General features: G+C 50.3%; 2 protein-coding genes across 3 annotated transcripts; one reads left to right on the plus strand and one right to left on the minus strand.

Annotated features, from left to right (window-relative positions):
- Positions 1–2,806: 2,806 nt before the first annotated feature.
- On the plus strand, positions 2,807–11,326 carry Tgoln2 (trans-golgi network protein 2). Its single transcript, XM_046455946.2, has 4 exons — positions 2,807–2,928; positions 3,131–3,981; positions 5,720–5,803; positions 7,789–11,326. Exons 1-4 carry the CDS (start codon positions 2,883–2,885, stop codon positions 7,792–7,794), a joined length of 987 nt encoding a protein of 328 aa, XP_046311902.1. The 5' UTR covers positions 2,807–2,882; the 3' UTR covers positions 7,795–11,326.
- Positions 11,322–21,581, minus strand: Retsat (retinol saturase). 2 transcript variants are annotated; one of them, XM_046455935.1, is made up of 11 exons: positions 21,317–21,581; positions 19,664–19,846; positions 19,164–19,405; positions 17,862–18,063; positions 17,193–17,471; positions 16,281–16,400; positions 13,213–13,351; positions 12,784–12,893; positions 12,540–12,706; positions 12,290–12,449; positions 11,322–12,200 (listed from the first exon to the last, which is right to left on the minus strand). In XM_046455935.1, the coding sequence occupies exons 1-11, from the start codon at positions 21,486–21,488 to the stop codon at positions 12,061–12,063; spliced, it is 1,914 nt and encodes a 637-aa protein (XP_046311891.1). In that variant the 5' UTR covers positions 21,489–21,581; the 3' UTR covers positions 11,322–12,060. The 2 variants fall into 2 exon arrangements, with proteins under 2 accessions (XP_046311891.1, XP_046311892.1); XM_046455936.2 differs by having other exon boundaries at positions 17,274–17,471; positions 21,317–21,580.
- Between the last annotated feature and the right edge of the window lies 1 nt (position 21,582).

Raw genomic sequence — 21,582 nt, forward strand, 5'->3', positions numbered from 1 at the left:
ATGCACATGGGCCAAGCTGTGGTGTCATGGATATTGACTAGGCTCTTCCAGTTCACAGTGGACCTCGACCCATCTGCCACCAGGAGGACTTCTGCCTGTGCTTCTGCAGTTCCCAGTGTGCTTGCTTCCCAGGGTATCACTGTGGCTAATATTTTGGGGAATAGCTTTATTGAGATTTGATTCATCTATTCAAAGTTACAATTCACCAATTTAACACAGTGAACAGGGCTGGGGTGGAGCTCAGGGCAGAGCACTTACCTAGAATGCGAGACACCCTGAGTTCAATCCCCAGAATCACAAGAAAAAAAAATTGGACAATTTTAATGTTTTTTAGTATGTTGAGTATGTAGTATTTTAGAACATTTTTCAATTTCAGAACATTTTAATCACCCCAAAAAGAAACCCTGTACCCTTTAAAAGTCCCCCCCACGTCATGCTTTAGGCTAATTTGTCCTGAGGTATCTCTCCAGAGAGTGGCTGTGAACTCTGGCCCTGTGCTGAGGGAGCTCAGGCGCGTGGCATGGGTGTGTGCAGTGTCTTTCACAGGACACTTTGCCCTTCAGGTGGCCTGATGCCTAAAGTGTCCACCAGTGACCAAGTGGCCCTCTTACAGGAATTGGGTTTATACTGGCAGACACCCCTGTGGCTCTGGTCTGGCCTGTGCCCAGTTTATCTCCACAGCGATAGCCAATCTCCAGTAGAGCCCCTACCCTAAAAGAAGTTAGTTCTGGTAGGATGGACAAGGAGAAAAGACAATCCATTCCAGAAGCAGTGTGTCCCTCACAGACCAGAGAAAAGACAGCAGCAGGGCCCATGGGAAAGGGTCAGCCACTGGGACTAGTTGAGTGAGGAGCAAGACAGAAGTCGTGGGGCTGTGAGCTGTCACAAGCTGTCCCCTACGGCCCAGCATGTTGCCTACATGTGTCTCCCGTGGCCAGTTCTGACAGTGGGGTTGAGAACAGGAAGGAGCTCGGAGCTACGACTGACTGAGGCGGTCACTCAGGTGTCTGGGCAGCACCTGGGAGCATGGTGTGGGGTCAGGGCAGGTTGAGTAAGCTGGATACACTTCTGAATCACTCCATTGTGCTATGAATGAACTATTGTCCTAATTGCTATCATGCCCCAAACAGACTGACCAATCAGACTCCGGACTGTTGAACTATCTATGTATTACCTGAACTTCAGTTTATTTGATTTTGTCCTATAGGGAAATGGTTACCAGGAAGCTGTTGCATAGGGCAGATTTCAGGATGGGTCACATTGAGGATCTGGGGGCAGGTGGAGAACTAGAAACTGTGAAGGGTGACTAAGCCCTGCTTCTAGGAGGAAGAAATAAAACTTACTCCAAACAGGTGCAGAGGCCACATAAAACTAAAAATTCACTGCATGTGTACACAAAAGTGTGTGTGTGTGGTGCTGGGGATTAGAACCCAGGACCTTGTGCATGCAAGGCAAGCACTTTACCAACTGAGCTATGCCCCCAGCCCTGCACATATATTTTTGATGGTGTCCAAGCCTCATTTCCTGTCATTCTCCTTGCTGCTGTTTGACGAGCCTGGTCTTTAGACTTCCACAGAATACCAGGTTCTCACCCAACTGCAGGTCATTTTATGAGCTGTAACACCTGTCTTCCCTTCATCCTTACCTGGGACCCAACTACAAACTGCAATCCTCAGCTCCAAGATTCCCCTCCTTAATGGATCCCCACTTCAAACTCTTTCCTTTCTGGTACTGCTTGGAATGCACACATGTGCATATTTTTATTTATTCATGTGGTTCACTAGATTACACACTCCATTATCTTGCCCAACTCCTGGGGCTGAAGCCATCCTCCTGCCTTAGCCTTCTGAGTAGTGGGACCACAGGTGCATGGCAGACACCAACTTCTGGGAAAACCTATTTTTAGCAGTGCTGGGGATCCAACCCAGTACCTTTGCAATACCAGAAAATGCTTCATCACTGAGCCATACCCCCATCTCAAACCTATCGTTTTTTAAATCGCTGTGTAAAAGGACCTAGCCTTGGCAAACGTTCATAAAATGATTTCAAGTCACACAATGTTTAAACATAACAGAAACTATATATAAATAAGTACAAAACTATTCAATGATTCCAACTTGGGGAGGAAATCTAAATGCATAGAAAAAAGTCAGAGAAAACACACCAAGCAAGAAAGAGAAAATAACTACAAATAGTAACCAGTAGATTAGTAGAGAGCTAGAATTTTCTAATGTATATTTCTTTGAAAATCCTGTTTTGATTTTTGAGTAATTTTTTATTTGATTTTGAACCGTGTTTTTGATTTTTTACCTAATCAAAAACATTAAATGTTTGTAGAGTATAAAACCCTCAAAACACTAAGAACGACTATCGCAGAGGGAAAAACTAAGGCTTTCTTTTTACTAGACTTATGTGATCAGAAAAGGATGCGCTTTTTAACAAAGATCCTGGGAGGCCTCGGACTCTAAGCAGCTGTGAGAGGCGGCGGCCTGCGGTCTTGAACCCCAGACCAAGGCCGTCGTCGCTCTGCTGCGGCTGCAGTGCAACCCAGCAAAGTACTCCCAGCCCAGGCCCACCCAGCACCAGCCGCGAGGGGCAGAGAGGGACTGGAAGGGGCGGGGCCGAGGAGGCGGGGCGACGGAGGGCCGCGGGAGGGGCGGGGCGACGGAGGGCCGCGGGAGGGGCGGGCCTCCTCCTGGAAAGGACCGAGCCAAGCCAAGGAGGCGGGGCCAAGGAGGGCCGTGGGAAGGGCAGATCGCACGGAAAGGGCGGGGCCGCACGACGCAGGGAAGCACGCATAGGAAGAGGCGTGGCTACGAGTTCGGAGCTCGGCCCGCCGCTCTCGCGAGAGCAGTAGAAGACGGAAGCGCAATCTGTTCAGGATGTGGTTCCTGGTTGCGTGTCTCTTGCTGAATGTCGCTGCGGCGGGTGAGACCCCTGCCCATCCCATCCTCGCCCCAAGCTCCCTACCTGTACCTCGGCTAGTGGCCGCCTGGGCTCGCTCCTCCCCTGCCCGCCCTACCCCTCCGCTCGCTGCCGCGCCCCCTGCTGCCGTCGCCCGGTCTCAGGCGGCTCTGAGCCCCTTTTCTCCCGCCTGCTGTCTCCTGGGCTTACCGGTTTTCTGTTTCAGGTTCCGCGTCGCTTGACCCAAGTCCCAACGCCGAAGGTTTGGATAGGCTGACCCCGGTCCCGACCCGAGGAACTCGAGACCGGCCTTCTGCAGGACAGGAGGGCAACAAAACCCTGGAGACCCAGCCGCCCCCTCCGAACCGGCCTTCCACCCTAGGCGGGGCCAGCGGGTCGGAACCGGGGCAGGTCTCCCAGAAGGGAGGCGCCAGCGAGTCGGAACTGAATCTGGAGCCCCCAAAAGGAAGCGCCATAGGATCGGAACAGGGGCAGGTCTCCCAGAAAGGCGCCAACGGGTCGGAACCTGGACAGGAGCCCCCGAAAGGAGGCCCCAGCGGGTCGGAACCGGGCCAGGGACCCCTGAAAGGAGGCGCCAATGGGTCGGAACCCGGCCAGGAGCCTCCGAAAGGAGGCTCCAGTCCCTCCTCAGATAACCAGGAGACACCCAAGACTGATAAAACCCAGGAGCCTGGAAAAGAGCATACCTCTCTGCAAACTTCCAAAACTAAAGCTGGGGAGAGAGTGACGATGGACTCCGACCTCTCTTCTCCCCAGCAGGAGGGAGAAGATGAGTCCTTAGAGCCTGCTGAAGATGCAGAGCCCAAGGAGGCTGAAGAAGGTGATACAGGGCCTGAAGAGGGCTCACCAACTGGAGAGGAGAAAAAGATGTCCGGCCCTGCCTCCAGTGAGAACCGTGAAGGGACACTTTTGGATTCCATGAATAGTGACAAGAATGACCTTTATAAGGACAATCCTGGCGGTGCCAGTGCAGAGAGCAGCCACTTCTTTGCGTATTTGGTCACTGCGGCCATTCTCGTCGCAGTCCTCTATATTGCCTATCACAATAAGCGGAAGGTAAGCCAGGTGCTGCCTCAGAGAGGGGACTTGCTGGTGCAGGGCAGGTATCCATGGCTTATCTGCATATGAGTACTGGGGATTTTAAGACAAACTGCCACTCTTCCTCAGACCTTGCCAGGATTCCTTATTCTTGTTTTATAAACTATGTGACCTGTTTCCCCTGAGTCTTGCTGCATTAGGTGCCAACTTAGGACAAGATTATAACATGACCTAAAGTGAGACCTCCTCCCATGACCTTGACTTTAGATGCTTGACAGCCTCAGGGGATCCAAGTATTTGAGGCAGAGCTCTTTTCCTTTTTCCATGACTGAGACAATGTATTATTTCTAGTTTCCTTTCCCAGCCTGACTTCCATCTATGGTGGCTGGAAGAAAAGATTCAGCTACACTCTGATATCAATAGCGAAGACTCTCTTTTGCAGTGATAATCAGAAGAAATTTTTAAAATTACAGATAAACACATTTTTTATTTCTTCAGTAGTAGTGTGAAGTGGTACCCATGTCCCTTAAAACAATCCTATTGAACCCTGAGGATTTAGAAGGTAGTTTCAGTAGTTTCAATAACCTGGTTCAAATTGGAAAATTAATTTCATGGGCTGGGGCTGTAGCTCAGCGGCAGAGCACTTGCCTAGCAAGTGCCCTGGGTTCGATCCTCAGCACCACATAAAAATAAAATAAAGGTATTCTGTCCATCTACAACTACAAAAAAATTTTAAAAAAATAAAAAGAAAACTCAATTCATGATGGCCATCAGGTCTATGGCATGGCATTAAAATGAGAGAAAACCATTAGTAAAAATATATACATTCCTGGGGCTGGGGCTGTAGCTCAGTGGCACAGTGCTTGCCTAGCATTCATGAGGCACTGGGTTCGATCCTCAGCACCACATAAAAATAAATAAAGGCATTCTGTTCACTAACAACTATTAAAAAAATTTTTTTTAAATATACGTTTCTTATTCATCTAAGTGTTCATAATGAGAGTGTTAGTGAAGTTAAGATTGTGATTGTTGAAGAAACAAAATGTGGGTGGAAAAGGATATTTGTAGATGAGAAATAATTACTGATAATGATTTCATAAAGAAAACAAAAAGGTTTGAGTGAGATGGCACATGCCTGTAATCCCAGCCACTCAGGAGTCTGAGTATTTGGTCACTTTGGCAAGTTCCAGGCTGTCCTAGCAACTTGATAAGACTTTGTCTCAGAATTTAAGATATAATAGTAACAAAGGAACAATCTTCCTAGAGCTCTCAGGGCAGGGCTTGACAGACCTTTGACTGAGTACCCTAGGTTACATCGTGCAGACTCCCACAACTGGGCTCAGCAAATCTTATTCCATCTTGTCATTTATTGTTAAGCAATATAAAGAATTCTGATGTAATTAGGCTCCATCATTGTTAAACTGTTAACAGTTTTTTTGTTTTGTTTTGAGGACCTAGAGATCAAACCCAGGGCTTCTTGCTATATGCTAGGCAAACACTATCCAACTAAGCCACACTCCCAGCCTGATAGAGCACTTGCCTAGCATGCACTAGGCTCTGAGCTGGTTTCCATCCCAACGAATACCACCCCCACTCCCACATCTTGTAGTTTAAATGGGGCTCTTTGTGGGTATACTTCTCTTTCTGTAGTCCAGTGATTGGCAAATGTACTACCAAGCGACTGCCTCTGATTTCAGGGACTGAAATATGTTATTACAGAGCCATTTGTTAATCACTTTTCCTTTTCTTTCCCCAGATTATTGCTTTTGCTTTGGAAGGAAAAAGATCCAAAGTAACTCGGCGGCCAAAGGCTAGTGACTACCAACGTTTGAACCTAAAGGTAAGGAACGAGGAGCCAGCCTAATGGAAAGAATATACAACCTGAGGGGGCTCAGCAATGGGTTTGTATGGCGACAGCTGACTCTGAGGGTACTACTACCATTCCCCCAACCTTTACAGACCACAGTCTAGAACCATCCATGTACTGTCTGCAAAGTCGGAGCAGGAAGAAGCCTTGCTGTCCTCTGCAGCAGTTCCTTCCTTTGACATATGAAGAGAGCTAACTTGTCCAGAAACATTTTCATTCTAAGATAGTGGTGACATCAGGACTGAGTTAGCTCCCTAAACTCCCAGCTTGAGCTTGGCACACTATACCAGCTCTTCACACTTTCAGCAGGCATAAGACTCATGTTGGGATTGTGATTAAAAAGCAAAACCTATTCACTAGGTATAGGGTAGAGCCTAACTTTTGATATTTCTGGGATATTCTTAGGGGACACCAGATGCTGCTGGAGCCACACTTTGGGTGGCAAGTACTAGACTGCACATCTTGAAAACAAATGAGCCCAGAAGCACATAGGCCTCCAAATCCCTGGCACAGCCCCACGTTCAGCACTGGGCTGAACTTCCTGAGAACAATTGTCTGCCTCTGCCAGGAGAACAGTTCTCCTCTATCCCATAGTATTCGAGCTAACCAAATGCTCCAGAGGCAGCCTGCCTGAGCCTGAGGCCAACGTGCGCTCTTTCTGCCCGTTGTGTTCAGCATCATGGAGGGCACTGGCAGAGGAGGCTTGGACCAGCTCCACAGTGTTCCCAGGGAGCACAGTTCTCTTATACTCTTTGTACCCACTACAGAATAAGCCGCTTGGCTCAGAAGGTCTTTGCCAGATGGCATCTTGGGTCAGCCTCACCTTAGCTCTGGCCTACTGCTTTCCCTGATGTTTGGTATAAGAATTTTGCCTCCTTCATTGTAACTCTGCTGGTTGGAAAAAATATAGCGGGGACTGGGGATGTGGCTCAAGTGGTAACGTGCTTACCTGGCATGGTGAGGAACTGGGTTTGATCCTCACTCAGCACCACATAAAATAAAATAAAGATATTGTGTCCACCTAGAACTAAAATATATATATATATAAAATCTCGGGAACCATGGCGCAGGACCTGTCATCCCAGCAACTCAGGAGACTGAGGCAGGAGAATCACAAGTTTGAGGCCAACCTCAATTACTTAGCAAGACCCTATATCAAAAATTAAAAATTAAAAAATGGCTGGGGAGAGGCTAAGGTTATGGCTCAGTGGTAGAGTGCTCACCTAGCATGCATGAGGCACTGGGTTCTATCCTTGGCACCACATAAAAATTTAAAAAATAAATAATAAAGATATTGTGTCTACCTAAAACTAAAAAATAAATATTAAAAAAAAGAAAGAAAAAAAAAGCCTGGGGATATAGCTCAGTGGGAGAGCACTCCTGTGTTCCATCCCTAGTACCAGAGCAAACACAAAAATACACACGAATAATTCAGAATACAGAAGAGTGTTAGCAGAAGCCAGGGTTTCCCAGATTCCCTTCCTCAAGTGTGTGTCTTTCTAGTTGATGTTTTATTTCAAACTGACTTTAAAACTCATCATTGTAGCCCAGGGCAATAATGCACACCTGTAATCCCAGCAACTCAGGAGGCTAAGAGGGTTCACAAGTTTAAGGCCAGCCTCATCAACTTAACAAAGCCTTCAGCAACTTAATAGCTGTCGCAAAATTTTTTTTTTTTTTTTTTTTTATTAAAAATTAAGAAAGGGCTGGGGACATGGCTCAGTGAGCAAGCCCACCTGGATTCAATCCCCAATACCAAAAAAAAAAAAAAAAAACCACATTAATTAATGTGACTCATTTGATGTGCCCTTATCTTAATTAGTTGTTATTTGTGTGGTGCTGAATCAGTTTGTCCTGGTTAATTGTGAATTATTCCCTGAACTGAAGCCCCTATAAATCTTACTGATATGATAATCCCCTTGGAAATGGTGAACATGGACTGTGTTGCTCTGTTTCAGCTCTGATTTCTGCCCGCCATGCCCTTGTCTTCCCTGCTGATTTGTTTCTGAATCAAGAGAAATGAGGAGAAAAGCACTGTGACTTGAGACGCTCCCCAGGGTGTGTCCTTCTGTGTTCCCTTCATGCTGTCATGTTCCATCATCCTTTCCTTGGAGTGTGAGTGGGGGGAGCATGTGGGAATGTGGCTGGGACCAGAGGGAAGCCTGGCCTGCAGGCTGCACTGCCACCACTCTTCGTGGGCTGTGGCCTGGTGGTAAAGTTGGGCCTTGGCCATGGTACCGCCCTCTGCACTGTTCATCTTTGCAGACTTGTGAAATTCTGCAAGTGGAGGGCTTTCCTACTAAGCCTCCTTGAGGGGATGTCCCCTGGTAGAAGATGGTGAAATGCTGATGGGCAGAGGGCACATAATTCTCTTCAAAGGCTTTAGCAGCAAACCAAAACAGCAAATTAAAGAAGTGCTTCATTGCCTGCGAGTCTAACCTAACATGAGCCCCCTCACTTTTCTGATACTTTATATTATTGGAGACAGTGATTATATTTGGATGTACTAAGCACAAAGCTGAACTTGGGGTTTCTGGAAGTAAAGCCACTTTCCCATCATTTTTCATAAATAGTTATTATTGAAACAGGATGTTCTTTGATTCAGTCACGCTCAATAGGAGCTTTTTGAAAAGAGCAGTCCATGCTTAATGCTCCGAAACGTAGGAGAGTTTCATCTACACTTTTTTCAAAGGACTTTTGTGGAACAAGTTTCCCACCAACTCTGTTTTGCCTTTGTTGCCTAAAATAGACAAAATAGGTTTATATTCATAAACAAACTTCACTCTGACCATTACTTTTATCTCTTTGCTAAGATACCAAGGGCAGCTGGTACAGTTCTCCCTGCGCCCCGTGTCAGGAATCCAGTGGGTTCCCTGGGGTAGCGGAGGAGTATCCTGAATGGCGCTGCTATTTGGATTTTTATTCCACTCCTCTCTAGTCTTGCTATGCTGTTACCAAGAGCCTGAGGAGGGTTGGATCTCTGCTCTCAGGGCCACACAAAGACCGTGTGAGGAGGGAGGTGCAGTGGGTCCTGTGCTGTGATAGGCCAGCCAGTGGCCGTCCTGATGGTGGTAACTTCCCCTGCTGCCTCAGTGTGCGGGGAGTAGAGGGTCCCTTCTGGGCAGGCAGCGGGCTTGTGAGATGAGCAGGAGCACTCTCCTGTGCGTTGCTGCTTGTGTGCAGGTCCTGTGTCACCTTGTCCAGCTTGGGGAGTCAGGCTCCTGCGTGTCCTTGAGACACTGGTTGGGTGTGCCCTGCTGGCCCCTTTCCCTTTGCTTCCCCTCCCTCTCATGGTCGGCTTGTGCCATCTACACGAGGCTTCCTCTGAGCTTCCTTCCTCCTGCCGCTCGTCCTTGGTGACCTTCACAAACCCATGTTAGTCCCTGTCCTACTGCTGTTGGGCCACTAGATCCAGTGACTCATTCTTGGAGCTCAGTCCTGTTCTTGATGGTCGGATGCTGCTGACAGGCATGGTGACATTCCCCTTTCTTGATGTCTGACGTCATCCTTTGCCGTATCCTGTGCTGGTGGGGATGAGGACCTGCAGAGCCAAGTCTCTATGAAAGTCTTTCAGAATTCACCTTTACTTCATCTCTCCTTATCCTTGACCCAGCTGTGTGTTTGTGTGTGTGTCACTGGAGCTGGATTCCTCTCTTATCCCCACCAAGCTGCCCTCCAACTGCCCAGTGTCTTTAATCACATGAACTCCACATCACAAACTTGATTTTTCTTGCTTCCTGTCTTTTAAATCTCCAGCTGATCTCTTTCCATTTTCCTTGTTCCTCTGTCCACACATCCACCCATTTCACTTCTCTGCTGATTTTTTTTTTTTTCCCCATGGACCACCACAATTGGTTCTGTCTATCTTAGAAAGATCAGTACTGGAAACACTCATCTCCAGGGTTCTGGCCTGGTCTGAAGCTTCTGTCTGGACCTCTTGTGGCTTAGAGGGTCAGGTTGTACACGGGTGTCGAGGACTGTGCATGCTGACACCTTCCTCTCTCCACCTCTCACACAGACCAAAGCTCCCGCCTGTGCCTCTGTGCCTTTATTCTTAGTGTGTCCGCATATCCCAACTTCCCATCTTTGTTATTTGGTAAGGTTTTCTCCCTTTCTAAAACCTACCTATCAAATCCCACTGCTCGTATTCTTTCAGACTAAAAAATTCTTCTCACGCTCAAAAGGTGAAGCTATGTGGACTTGCTGCCAACCTTCTGCTTCCCAAAACCACCTTTCTTCCTGCTGTACTCTTCAAAAGCCAACATGTCAAGGTCCCTGCCATCAGTAGCTAGAAAGTTGTGTGAGCCCTCATCTGTCAAAAACAGATGTCAAGATGAAAGGAAACATCTCTGCAAGAAGTAACTGAACTACCCAAGTCCCCAGGAATATCACTGTGCTAGGCAAAAGCAACAGTGTTGAGGGCTGTCTTTCTAGATCATAGAGATCAAGGTGGAACTGAAAGAGGCAACCACACAGGGCAGGGCAGTCAGACATGGGAAAACGTGGGTTGGGTCTTAAGTTTCACCCCTTTTCAGGATGGCTGTCTTTTTGCAAATAGAATATATTGGAAGCATGTTTTCCCGAGCTGGTATGAATGGGGATGACCTATTGAGGGGCCTCAAGCCAGGGGCTGGGGTGGAGCCACAAGAGGCCCCCTGTGGAGATGGCGGTGGGCTTCCTCTGCTGTTAGGAGGAAGGGGCTTCAGTTGTGGATAATGCTATACATTAGGGACTGGACTGTCTAGAGTCTTCAGACATTGAAGATCCAGCTCTCTGGAAAAGCTGAGGCAACTCAGAAAGACCTGACACTTAGCTGCACATACTGACATGTTTTTCCCTGTCTTTTCAACATTTGGTGATAGAACTCTGCCTCGAAAATTCCCAGTGGTGATGCTCATCTTCTTCTCTAGTCCCTGTTCCCATCACATGATGCACCAATTGGGCACACGGGCGTGCACACACCAGCCCTGTGGTTACCCAGGCTGTTCTGAAAGCCCTTGCCAGGAAGCCTGCACTTGGCCATTGCCTTGCTTAAGCAGGAATGTTGGAAAGAGACGTTGAGGCTTCACTTAGCCAGACACCCAGAGCTGAGAGTGACTCACCTCCGCGGTTCCCCAAGTCAGATGTGGATTCTAAGTATTCCAACTTGGAAACCCCTCTGTAATGGGCTTTGATCTGAGCTGCACAGTATTTCAAGCTGCCCACAGAGCCAGGCCCTCACACTCTGATAGGTGTTCATTTAATTCATAAACTATCGGGATAAGTACATGATCAACTATTGAAATTGTTTCCCTTTGTTTGCCCAATGAATAGGTTGTCATGGTTTAGCACTGTTTTATATTTTCAGTTCTTTGTAACTTAATTACATAATTTTATTTTTTTAAATCTTATTTGGTGTATGATATTTTTCAGTACGTTTTAATGAGCTTCTGTAAATGCCATCTCAATGTGGTTTTGTCACTGAATGGAAACCAAAATAAATTTCAGATAATCAAAGCAATGAAACCATTACATTTATTAATTCTGTATTAAAGTGTACTAAAATAAGACCCTTGGTGATTCAGGTAATAAGGGAAAATGGTATCTTTCTTAACCTTTGGCTGAGCATCCTTTACTGACATCAAGAATTCTTGGATTTTACAAAGTTTTCTGAGTGCCATTGTGACCTCATGTGACAAGAAGTCAAAATGCAAAAAAAAAATTGTTCCAAGTATCACAAAATTACTCTTGGTTTGTATATAAGGTATATATGAAACATGAATGCAATTTTTGGCCTGGGGTGTAGCTCAGAGCATTTGCCTGGCATACACAAGACCCTGAGTTCCATCACCAGCACTGCAAAATTAATTGTTTAGACCTAGGTCCCATTCCTAAGGCATCTCATTGTGTACAGATACCCCAAATCAAAAGGGGGGGGGGCATGGGGGGATGAACAACTTGGATATGTACCAGCAAACTATAGGTGTCATCCCTGGGCTTTGCCCACATCCTAGTCCCGACCGACTTTCTACCGCAGCACCACCTATCTGAGCCTCAAACTGTCCACATCAGCAGCCTGGCCACTTGAGGAGTAAAGACATGTCCTCAGAGGTAAGGAAAAGCTCCACTGGAGAAGTGTGTTCAGAAATCAGTGCAATTAGTGCTTTCTGTGTGCAAAGAACTAACAGTGCAGTAAAGGCATTACAGGTGGGTCAGGGCAGGTGCAGGGGCCACTCGTTGTCCCTAAGGAACTACATTATCTTCTTCTGGGCCCGCACTCTTGAGCCGAGATCCTTGAGGTCTGAGTATAGGTTCCGCTTCAGGATGGCACTGCTGCACAGCAGTGCCCCTTGCAGGGCCCCCATCAACCCGCAGGTGAAGACGTCCTGGCCTAGGAGGCAAGAGCACAGACTGTGGGTGTCCACCATGTGAGGAGAGGGAGGCCCAAGGTCACGGATCCTGGCAGAATGGGCAGTGTACCTGACAGGTAGAGGTTGGGGATGGGGCTCTGGGCCCTGATGGAAGCCATCACGTAAGGATGCAGGCGGTCCAGGTCATGGTCGGCCCCATAGGTGGCCCCTCGGGTAGCAGCCAGGAAGAACTGATTGGTCAGTGGGGACCCTCCCGTGGCGCTCTCCACCTAAGGCAGGAGGGAGGGCATGAGTGGGAGCCCCAACAACCTGAGCTCTGCCTCCTGGACGTGGGGTCCTCACCTGCATGCTCACCCTACCTTCCCCTCCAGCTGTGGGAACAGTCTGAGGATCATGGATATGGAGGCTTCAACAAAGGAGCTTTTGAGGGTCTCATAGTCATGGCTTCGCTTCCCTTGCGGCTCCTCCTGCCACTCCTCAAACCACTCGTAGGCAGTAGGTATCAGCACAGTCAGCGTGGACCGGTCTAGGGACGCAGAGCAGGGTTACTGCTGTGCAGTCCCACCCACCGCTGACCCAGGCAGCTTCACAATATGGACCTACCTGGGAAGCGGCCTGGCCAGGTCGGGTCCTTGCTTGAAGGGGAAGCAACAAAGTAGAGGGGTATGTGTTCCACAGCCTTCTCCCTGGGCATGGAGATGTAGCGCTCCATCCTGTGGGGAGAGGAGTGTGGCTGCAATGCCAGGCCTCGCCTCAAAGCCTCCACTCGTCCCCAGGACCTCCTCGGGAATGAGGCTAGGCACATTGCCATGTGAACCTTCTAGGAGCACGCTGGAATGGCCTACTGACTGCTCATCCTAGTGTCCAGGCAGGAAGCCCCAGTGGGTTGACAGCCCAGCCAACACCTGTCCCCGCATGCACACAGGGCCCCCCGTGGGTTGATGGCCCAGCCAATGCCTGTCCCCCCACTGCACACAGGGTCCCCGTGGGTTGACGGCCAGGCTGACCCTATGCCCACATGCACATGCTTACGCCTTATCCATGTTGATGTCGAAATAAACATAGTAGTTGGTGGACTGCAGACCCAACTCCTCCTTGGTCCCGTGCAGGCAGATGAAGACAGAGAACATGCTCAGGCCTGGCCGCACCATCTGCAGCTGTTGCTGCACACCTGCCGGACAGAGCAGGTGGAACTGTGGACAGACACAGGCATTCCCCGCTCCAGACATCTGCAGCCCATTCCTCGGCTGCCAGCGAGGAGAGGGTCCAGGCCTTTCTGCCTGCTCACCTGCCCCTGCCTGTGTCCCACACGGCCTCAGGCTCCAGCTCTGCCCAGTTGAGCCCAGCCCTTAGCTGCCACTGGTTTGCAGCACCTGCAGGACAGTGGATCTGACTGCTCCATCACCCCTTCAGTCTAAGTGAGGAGGAGATGACAACTTACAAAGACTACACAAACAGTAGTTTGTCACAGCCTTACTGTCAGTATATAACACAGCTATCTAATGAAAACAGTGGTAGTCCCCATGTGCTCTGTCACTAGACCTCGAGATGACAGGCAGTGCATGTGATTGGAAGACAAACAGCATTAGCTCAGCATTCAACTGCAAGGCACCCCAGACCTAAGCCACTGGGCTTCCCCTCTCAACAGATGATCCCAGACCAGTTTTTAGAAACTGTACCCACAATTCTTATCCATTACCTCCAGACCCGTCTCCAGCAGCTGTGTGAGAGCTCAACCACTGCTGCTCTGCCTCTTCCGTGAACAAGGATTGGCTGATGCCCTAACATGTACTGGGCCCTGTGGAGCCAACCCTGGCACACAGCAGTGACAGGAGGCCCATTTGCTGGGAAGAGACTTTCCTGGAGGAACCATGTGCTGAGGACAGGGACAGAGAGGGAGGCGCTATTGACAGCCATGGCAGGACACCCAGTTCTCGGGGCGCACAGGAGACACAGAACGTGGGCTTCCACAGCTGCAGTCACCTAGGTCCTATATCCAGGTTGGGTATAGGCAGGCATGGAGGAGAGCCCCTGTCTCCAGAAGCCCCTCAGAATAGCCTCTCTCCCCAGCTGGAAGGAAGAGGCTGAGGAGCCAGACCCTTCCCTCTGGACCACCCCAGTGTCTCCTGGCCTCTATAGGTGGAAGAAAGGCCTCCCCATCCCTGAAGGATCCACTGCCAGGTCCAGCAATTCCACTCCTGGTCTAGCTGGCCCCTCCTGCCCCAGAGGCCACCAGATATCTGTCTCCTGTCTGAAAGGCATACCAAAAAATCCCCACCCCAAAGAGCTGGGAAGAAGGAGCACCACCCAGCTCCTAGAGCAGGCAACTGGGTTCATCTGGGGCAGTCTCTGACCCTGCACCCAAGAGGCCGAGTGCCCAAGCTAGCTGGTGTGCCCTGGACTGTTCAGGACTAGGATACATGCCGGGCAAGACCTGCTATGGGGCTGGCAGCCTGGAGAGGAGCAGGGGGACCTGGGGCCTGTCAGGGCAGAGTCCTAAAAGAGGAGGAGGCAAGGCCAGTCTGTCCAGCCAGGCCAGGCCCCACTGCCCTGCCCTGGGCAGTCCCTATCATGCCCCACTCAATTCATCCTGAGACACAACTGCCAGCAGATACCAGCTTGGTGACACCCATCTGTTGTGGGTGGCGGTTTTTAGGACCCAAGGGTGCTCAGCCACATCCCGGCACTTTTTTTTTTTTTTGAGACAGGGTCTCACTAGGTTGCTTAGGGCCTTGCTAAATTGCTGAGGCTGGCTTTCACCTTCTATCCTCCTGCCTCAGCCTCCAGAGCCACTGGGATCACATGCCCAGCTGCTGTGGTTTTGATAAGTATCCCCCAAGGCTTGGTCACCAGTCTCTGGTGCTACTGGGAGGTGGCTCAGCCTTGAGGAGGTGGGCCCAGTGGGAGGGAGTTAGGTCACTGGGTGTCTTTGAAGCATACATGGGACTCCAGCCCCTTTCCCACTCTTTGTTTTTTCTGGTACTAGGGATTGAACCCAGCCAGGAGTGTTTAATCACTGAGATATATCCACAGCCCCCCTTTTTTATATTATTATTATTATTTTAGATGTTGACAGACTTTATTTTATTCATTTTATTTTTATGGTGCTGAGAATCGAACCCAGTGCCTCACACATGCTAGGCAAGCTCTCTGCCACTGAGCCACAGCCCCAGCCCTTCCACAGCCCTTTTTATATTTTGTTTTGAGACAGGGTCACTTAGGGCCTTGCTAAATTGCTGAGGCTGGCCTCAAACTTCCCATCCTCCTGCCTCACCTCCCAAATTGCTAGGATTGCAAGTGTGCACCACCATGCCTGGCCTTCTCTCTCTCTCTGGTTCCTGGCAGCCATGAGGTAGAACGGTCTCCCCCCAACACACCCCACAATGTGACATCCTGTGCCACCACAGGCCTAAAACAACTGGGCCAACTGGGCCCACAACCGACACCTCTGAAACCATGAGGCAAAGCAGATCCTTTTCTCTTTTTAAATTGATCACCTCAGGTATTTTATCACAGTGACAGAAAGCTGCACGCCACTTTAACTCTTAGAGACAGTACAACTATCACCCCCCCTGTCCTCCCCAGGAGACCCAGGACCACACTGTTCTGCCAAACCACTGCTCAGCCTCCCTAGCACAAACCTAGAGTGGACAGCCCCATCCCCACCACCACGAACTCCATCCCAGCCAGTCAGGGCCACTCTGTCCTTCCCACCTCTTGCCCCTGCCAGAGGCCTTTGTCATCTCTCCTGAGTGACTTGTCCCCTCTGGCCAGCAACCTCCATTCCCTTTGTCACACCAAGCTGCAAGTCACATGCTGTCCTGACGGTGACTTCCCATCTCAGCACTCCATATATCCCGTCCCTGCAGGGACTGCCCAGAGCTTGGCTCTCCCTTTGAGGCCAGGCTCCTCACGGCTCTGGCACTCGGCTGGGCGGCAGAGGGAGGGGGTCGGTCTCCTGTCAGGGCCTCCACCTCCTCAGCCACAGACAAGGGGATGATGCTACAGCTCAGAGTTCTTATCTGCTGAGACAGTCAGAGAGGGGCATCACCAGGCTGAGCATGTCCATGCCAGAGCCTGGAGCAGTAGAGCAGCCGTACCTGACAGACAGCGGGCACTCTCCGGCAGTAGGTGCTCATAGGTGTTGAACAGGCCTGCACTGGAGACCACAGTGGGGCAGTAGATGTCCACCAGCTCTTGTCCCTTCTTCACACGGACACCTGCAGCACAGGAGCTTGGATGAGGCTCTGTGAGCTCCAGGAGGAGACCTCGACAGGTCTGGCCTACACTCCATCTCCTCAGAACTGGGAGTCCAGCCTGCTGAGAGCCAGGCAGGGAGGTGACCACAAGCATTCCACCTCTGCCACAGTCGCTTTTGTGCTGACCCGCCTGGCTCCCTCCACACGGCAGATTAGCTTTCCTGTGGCCAAGCCCCCACTCATCCCCAGCACACCAACTCTCAGGCCCCTTCACTGCTGCTGGAGGCAAGTGCCCTAAACACTCCCCACTGACACCTCCTCTGAGCCTTGTGATCTGGTCCCTCCGTGTCCAGCCCCATCTCTGCCTCTCATTTGGCTAATATGTAGAACTAGGCCCACAGCCGACACCCTGACACCCGCTGCTCAGCAGCCCACCATCAGTCACCCAGCAGGTTCTGAAGATGTGAAGACAGACAACTGCTGTCCTGGCTACTGGACAGCAAGTTTGAGCCCACTAAAGGCAACACTGTGAGATCTCGACTCAAAAAAAAAAAAAACATAAAGAAGATACAGCCTTGGGCTAAGGACATAGCTCAGAGTAGAGCACTTGCATAGCAGGTGCAAAGCCCTGGGCTCAGTCCCCAGTACCACTAAGAGAAAATGACAGCCCCTACAATCAAGAAGGTGGTCACAGAACACTGGATAAATACTTTTATCTATCAAATAAATAATTCAGAATGGCTCTTTGGAGCCCACGTGGCCCTTTCCATGCCAGACTCATCACTCTGCTACCCGCCACGCTCTGCAGCACACCTGGCCCCTCAGCCTGCAGAAGGTGGGTTCCTTTGTGCCTTCTGCCCTCGGGGACCCCGGAGCTCACAGCACAGCTCTCACCACAGGCTTTCCCAGCTGAGTCCAACAACACAGTCTGCACAGTGGCCTTTGTGAGGACAGCGCCCCCGGCTTGCTTAATCACAGGGATGATATGAAAGGCGATTTCACTGGAACCCCCTCGGGGATAAAAGGCCCCCTGTAGGTAGTGGTTGACCAGCAGAGCATGCATGGAAAAGGTGGTACGGCTGGGGGTCACACCTGCAGGAAGAGGGGAGGAGGGTTATGAACAGGTACCAGGACCACTCAGAAAGGAGCAACACACCACCAGAGTCCATCACAGGACCCAAGGCTCCTAGGGGCTAGGGCCACCGCAAGAGCCATCTCCATCCCACCGGGAGCCTTACAACCTAGGGGCCAGTAAGAAGGTACTGCCTGCAAACTAGCATGTCACCAACACCAGGAGCCTGGTGTTGGCTAACAGAAAAATCACCCAGGGAATGGTTGAAGGGGACTTGCACAGCAGCACAAGCTGCAGAGGGCCAGGCCATTCTGGTCCGTTTGTCAGCCAGGCAGGTTCAGGAAGAAGACAGAGACCAGAAGGCGGGAGCCTCTTGTCCAGGAACAGCACAGCCTGCAGCCAGCACGCACCATAGGTGGGGAAAATGTAGCTGAGCACGGCCTGGAGCTCAGGGGAGGCCCCCAGCTGCTGCAGGACCTCAGCCAGGCTCTGGGTGGACGCATGCAGGAATGGAGAAAACCGAGTCAGCAGCCCACACTTGCTGAGGAGCTGGGCCAAGCGCAATGGGAGGAACTTCAGCAAGAGGGCGTGAGTGGCTCCATCGGCTACCACCTGGGAAAGAAGACAAGTGTGGGACCAGGCCTAGCTCTGGGACAGCTGACACACCGTCCCTTCCAATAGCTTGCACCAGCTGAGGGCCAGCAACACTTACCCTTCGTTGAACATTGCTGAATTTGGACTTTAGTTTTAATTTACTTTAAAAATATTTATTTTTGGTAGCAGGAATTGAACACAGGGACACTCAACTACTGAACCATATCCTCAGCCCTATTTTATATTTTACTTAGAGTCAGGATCTCACTGAGTTGCTTAGCACCTCACTTTTGCTGAGGCTGGCTTTGAACTAGTGATCCTCCTGCCTCAGTCTCCCTAGCCACTGGGATTACAGGCATGTGCTATCATGCCCTGCTTCAAGTCTTTCATTTTATTTGTTTTTTGTGTGTTTGCAGTGCTAAGGATTGAACCCAGAGGTGCTCTATCACTGAGCTACACCCCAGGGCTTTTCCGTTTTGAGACAAGATCTCAATGAGGCACATGCCTGTAATCACTGCAATTCTAGATGTTTAGGCCAGAGGACTGCAAGTTTGAGGCCAGCCTGGGAAACTTAGCAAGACTCAAAATAAAAAATAAAAAGGGCTGGGGATGTAGCTCAGTGGTAGGGTACCTCTGCCCATATTTATGTATGTATAAATAAATATATATAAATAAGCAAATAACAGGTCTTGCTAAGTTGCCCAGGCTGATCTTGAACAGGGGATCCTCCTGTCTCTGTCCCCCAGCACCATAGCTGGGGTTATAAGTATGCACCACTGCATCCAGCCTGAATTGGGTGGGGGGACTCTGTACTCTAAATATTCCTTTCCTGCACACTCAGATGAGGCTTTTCTGCTTATAAATTTCCTGGTCAAATTCCTTTTCAGAAATCCCATCTGGTCTTAGAAGAAATAAAAAGGAGTAGAGATCTATCACCTGCAAGGCAGCATAGCCAGGAGAGCAAAGTGCCCTCCAGAGGCCAGGGTGGGTGTGGCATCCACAAGCCCTCCTCCTGGCCCTTGGGGCCACCCACTCCAGCCACTCCCCTGCTCAGGTACTCCACTAATGAGGAAGATCAGTCTTGGGAATGAACTGGGTCCTGAACAAGTCCAAGTTACCTTCACCAGCTTTATGTACTTGTCGATGACATCTTTTTCCTGGGGAAACTTCTCCTTGAGGCCTTCAATGTATGCTTTCTTCCCGCTGTACATGGGGAACTCCTTTCGGCCACTGGGCATGTCTAGTACCACTGTGTCAAAAGGCGAGGACAGAGAAGCCCAGTCCAGCTGCCCTTCAGTAATCTGGTCCAAGATAAAGCGGCCAAAGGTGCCCTCCTCCATGTGCCCAATATAATGGATCCCTGTTGGGAGGTGGAAAGACAAGGTGGCTCAGGGATAATGGGACTAAGCCTTGGGAAGAGGACGAGAAAGTGAAGGGGAAAAGGTGGACCAGAACCACTGCTCCTCCTTCCTGCAGAGAGGTGGCAGAGCAGACCCACCACATCAGACGGTATGGCTGAAGACAAGGAAAGTGGTGCTCAGAAAGAAGATGGCACCTGTAGGACAGAGAAATGTGTCCCCCAAGCACTGATCCCAGCCCTGTTCCACACAAGCCTCACCTGTGTCAAACTCAAGGCCATTTTTGCCAAAGGTATGACAACAGCCCCCTGCCTTGGTGTGCTGCTCCAAGACCAGGACTCGCTTGCCAGCTTTCGCCAGAATCGCAGCTGCAGCCAGGCCCCCAATGCCACTGCCAATCACCACCACATCCAGGTTCTCTGGCACTTGACTTGCTGAGAAAACTGCAGCAGAAGGGAGGAGGAAGAGGGTGGGCTTCTCAGATAGGGGCAGGAAAATGGCAAAGACAGAGAAACCAAAGAAGACTCCTCTAGCCTGGACTGCGAGAAAACTTAGAGCGGTTTAGCATGTTGCTGTTGACTAAGGTTTCTAAATTCACCTAGGAATACTCATAACCAGCCAGCGATTTGCATTGTCTGAACTAATTTAACCACAACCACTACATACCTGTGGATTTTTACAACTTTGAAAGAAAGTAGAAATCAGTTAACTACAGAAACAAAAAGAGAAAGAGGATAACAAGTGGATACACCTCAGTGTAGACACTTCTGAGGAAGCAAGAGCCAGGAAAGAAAGAAAATGGAGTGGGGGATGGGGAGAATGCTAGAGGGCAGGCTGGCAGCTCCAGGAACCAGCCATTCACAAGCTGGGTTTCTTCGGATGATGTAGGGTCTGCAAATGCCACCAGAGCAGCTGGCGTGCATGTGGTTCTTCCAGATCCTGATTCAGAGGCTCAGCAGGACAGAGCTGCCCTGAGCCTACTGCTCTGAGAAATCACAGCACCACCCCCTACACTGGGAAGAAGAGGGGAACACCTTAAGAGGAACAATTTGTGCTAATGGGCACTTGCATATACATCTAATCTAAAAATCGTGCCTAGTGCCAGGCACAGCAATGCACAACTGTAATCACAGCTAATCAAGAGGTTGAAGCAGAAGGATCACAAGTTCCAGGCCATATAAAGTACAAAGGGCTGGGTATGTTGTTCAGTAGTAGAGCAGTTGCCTAGAATGTAAAGCCTAAATTCAATCCTACTACCCTCCCACACACACACAAAGGAAAGAAAGACAAAAAGTATTGTCTGACTGTAGCAAGTTTGGTCACAGAGGGAAAAAAATCTATAAGCAAGAGCGCCGCTGGAGATCAAACAATATTTTGGGGTTTTTTTGTTCGTTTTGTTTTTTGCTTATTTTTTCCATCGAAACTCTCTCTAACCTTGCAGGTATCCCCACTTGAGTTTCACATCGAATGCAGGTGCTGGTGGACTAGAGCAGTGGGCTCAGAGCTGAGAAACCCTATTGAGCCTCTCCCCAAGTTCAGAATCCAGAGTCAGTTCTATAAGCTGGGGCCATGCCTACCCCGTCCAATCCCTTGGCCTGCAAAAGCCATTTCCTCTTGCAATGGGGAGAGGTTTCTGTGCGAGCCCGCACAGGGTAAGCTGGGGTCAGAGAGCCAAATCGGGGAAAGGATGCAGGGCAGGGCATCGCCGGCCATGACAAGTCCTGGGCAGTGCCAAGACAAGGACAAGCCCTCGGGCAGCAGCTTCCCGGCTTGCAAGGGCAAAGTCATCACCGCGCACCCACGAAAACGGGCCCCACTCCAAGGAAGCCTCCCGGTACTTTATCACGGGGAAACTGAGGCCAGCCCAGGTCGCGAGGCCGCCGAGCGCAGCGCGGACCCCTGGTCCGGCTGACCTTGCTTAAGGACCCTTTTCCTGGCCTCCTTGTCGGTCACCAGGGGCGCGGGCGGCCGCTTGACGTCCTGCGAGAAGGGGTTCGGGGAGCGCCCGGCGAACAGCCCCAAGTAGACACGGCGGACGCCCGCGAGCAGCAGCAGCACCAACAGCAGCACCAGGGAGAGCCACATCCCGACGGCTCACAGAAGTCTTGGCGGAAACGACGCGCACAGCTTTTAGGGCCCGTCGCGCCGCACTCGGGTCCCGGGACTGAGGCGGCTCTGA

The sequence above is a fragment of the Marmota monax genome, unplaced genomic scaffold, assembly GCF_021218885.2.
Source record: "Marmota monax isolate L192 unplaced genomic scaffold, Marmota_monax_Labrador192_F-V1.1 WCK01_AAM20220418_F8-fsc00238, whole genome shotgun sequence".
In the NCBI taxonomy this organism is placed as follows: Eukaryota; Metazoa; Chordata; class Mammalia; order Rodentia; family Sciuridae; genus Marmota; species Marmota monax.

What these genes read in the sequence shown, in the direction of transcription:
- Tgoln2 (XM_046455946.2), top strand. Translation starts at nt 2,883, where the DNA reads ATGTGGTTCCTGGTTGCGTGTCTCTTGCTGAATGTCGCTGCGGCGG. An exon ending in GCTGAATGTCGCTGCGGCGG is followed by an intron (nt 2,929 to 3,130) that starts GTGAGACCCCTG and finishes TTTCTGTTTCAG; the next exon opens with GTTCCGCGTCGCTTGACCCA. An exon ending in CCTATCACAATAAGCGGAAG is followed by an intron (nt 3,982 to 5,719) that starts GTAAGCCAGGTG and finishes TTCTTTCCCCAG; the next exon opens with ATTATTGCTTTTGCTTTGGA.
- Retsat (XM_046455935.1), bottom strand. Translation starts at nt 21,488, where the DNA reads ATGTGGCTCTCCCTGGTGCTGCTGTTGGTGCTGCTGCTGCTCGCGGGC. An exon ending in AGTACATAAAGCTGGTGAAG is followed by an intron (nt 18,064 to 19,163) that starts GTAACTTGGACT and finishes CTTCTTTCCCAG; the next exon opens with GTGGTAGCCGATGGAGCCAC. An exon ending in CTGGCCAGGCCGCTTCCCAG is followed by an intron (nt 12,707 to 12,783) that starts GTAGGTCCATAT and finishes CTGCGTCCCTAG; the next exon opens with ACCGGTCCACGCTGACTGTG.